The sequence below is a fragment of the Octopus bimaculoides genome, chromosome 18 (assembly GCF_001194135.2).
Source record: "Octopus bimaculoides isolate UCB-OBI-ISO-001 chromosome 18, ASM119413v2, whole genome shotgun sequence".
Lineage (NCBI taxonomy): Eukaryota > Metazoa > Mollusca > Cephalopoda > Octopoda > Octopodidae > Octopus > Octopus bimaculoides.
In genome coordinates, this window is record NC_068998.1 from 37,974,521 (window position 1) to 37,976,997 (window position 2,477).

The following is a 2,477-nucleotide window of genomic DNA, read 5'->3' on the forward strand; positions in this document are numbered from 1 at the left end:
GGAGGAGGAGGAGGAGGAGGAGGAGGAGGAATGATAAAGAGGTCCACTGCCATCTTCAGTCATACTGAAAGCTTCGCACAGTGGAAAGCCAGAAGAGGTGGGAGTCATTGAGTGATGAGCCATAAGAATGGATGAAAGAATGCAATGTGTGACAGACAGAGGATATCCATCCACTGCTTCCCTCAGTCACACAGACAACACAATACAATGAGATTGAGGAAGGAGTCATTGATAAATGAGTAATAAGCGTATGGGTGTGGAGAAGCCATAAGAGATAAAGACAAGGGTGAAAGAGATGGTTGTATTGTCAGGAGACAGACAGAGAATAGGGATTTGTGATGCAAGGAATTGGAAATAGAGGGACAAGTAACAAGGTTTTGAAACAAATGATATAAGTGGTAGAGGGTTAAGAAGCTATTAGCGGGGTCACTGATGTAGACTTGCTTGTAAGCAGGCATATATATGCATACATGCTTAGCAATATATGTATGTATAAAGGTGGTGAGCAGGCAGAACTTTTAGCACACCAGCTACATGCTTAGCAGCATTTCACCCATCTTTACTGTTGTAAAGTGGGTTCCTTCCACTGGTGTAATGTGTGACTGCCATTGTACTGTAGTTGCTGTTTATGCTAGTAGCCACAATAGTTACTCATCATCGAATACCATTGTATCTCTTCATACCAGAATAGCAATACACTAACTTCTGTCTTACTATCGCCGATAGCTCCACATAGTACCGACTAGAACTATTGACTCTCAACCCTTTCTTGAAGACTGGCTGCTGGTCTATTTATAATGGCTGGTTCCTACTACTTTTTACTGGGAGAAGTATACAGGTTTACTATACAACATTTACATTCCAGTAAGCCCTGTTGAGCCCTGTAGTCAATGTAATCAACTTACCCTCCACCCTGAACTTGTTGGAATTGTGCCAAAATTTAAAACAAACATATGCATGTATATGTACAGGCAAGCATTTCCATAACATATTATGTCTGAATTTATTTATATTAATATACATGTATTTTTCTTTCTTTTTTTCATATTTCACCAGAAAACAAAGAGAAGGCTCTACTTTATTTCCTTTTGGGCATTTCCCTTGGAACAATATGCATACTGCTTATCGTTGTTGTGAAGCTGATCTTCGTTAATAAGAGAAAATTGCAGGCAAAGTTGGACCTGACAGAACCAACCCATAGCCAAAATGCAACACCCAACAACCATGTACCAAAACATTCGTCTCCCACTGCGTTACGGCGAGCAACTTCCGATGAATTTGTAGACTTTATGGGGTACAGTCCCCGGTCAGGAACACTAAGAACAGAAAGTGGCAACAGAAGTTTAAATTATTTCTGAAATATACACACACACACACACATACATATATATATATATATATATATATATATATATTAAGGGAAACAAAATATCTGCAAAATATCGGCCAAATACAAAAAACAAAAAAGATCCATTTATGAATCCTTTGTCTGTCTTGTGCATCACATGCGATACACTGGACATATTTCTCCAGTGTCCATACATCACATATGATAAATATTCCCAATTTTTCTTGACCATAAGAGTACCTTGGGACTTATGAAAGGAAAGCTTTATATAACTCAGATCATGATACAAGGGCTAACTATAAGTCTGGAAACAAGCATGGACATTTAGGATAAACTTATGACAATGCTTTGGATAGGTAAATGGTTAATTCTGTTACATTTCTCCAAAATAGTCTCAAAATATTTCTCTTATTCAGAGGAATGATTGCCAGGTGACACCAAAAACACCACCAACAACAACAACAACAACAACAAAGATAAATGGATTTTTCATGATTGGTGCCTCATTAACGAAGTAGATGAGAAATCTTGAAAAAAAAAGGGAGATGGGAACTTATTTATTTATTAAAATGTCACTAATGCACTTAAGAAAGGTATGAATGCCTGACAATCTCATTTCCTTAACATTATAAAACCTGAAAACATTGTAACTATGTAATGAAACAATATCTAAAAATTCATAAATTTATCTCTGATAATAAATAAAGTAAATGAAATATAGACATGTATATCAAGACATGAGTTTTGGATATTTGATATTATCCAAATATCATGACTGAGAGCCAAACAGCAAACATTATATATAGACATACATATACATACATAATATAAGTATGTATATATACATATATATATACACACACACACACACATACACATGTGCTATATCTGAGATTCAAATATCTCAAAATTCAAATTCAAATATTTTATGTTTGAGATTATATTATGTCACACAAGGTATCAATATCTACACATCGAAGATTCCAAATATCTAATATTGAAAATATATACACAACTCTTATAAAATAACAACCAATATCATGCATGCATGACTGAAATATTAAATACTTGATATATCATTATCATGTACGTGCGTGTGTGTCTGTGTGTGTGTGTGTATATATATATA

General features: G+C 35.1%; 1 protein-coding gene across 1 annotated transcript in view; it reads left to right on the forward strand.

Annotated features, from left to right (window-relative positions):
• Positions 1–2,464, forward strand: part of LOC106876095 (uncharacterized) — a 174,734-nt gene extending 172,270 nt beyond the window's left edge. The window contains exon 7 of the mRNA XM_014924508.2: positions 1,057–2,464. Within this exon, the coding sequence (XP_014779994.1) occupies positions 1,057–1,358 (302 nt within the window). The 3' untranslated portion in view covers positions 1,359–2,464. The remainder of the gene's footprint in view (positions 1–1,056) is intronic.
• Positions 2,465–2,477: the final 13 nt, after the last annotated feature.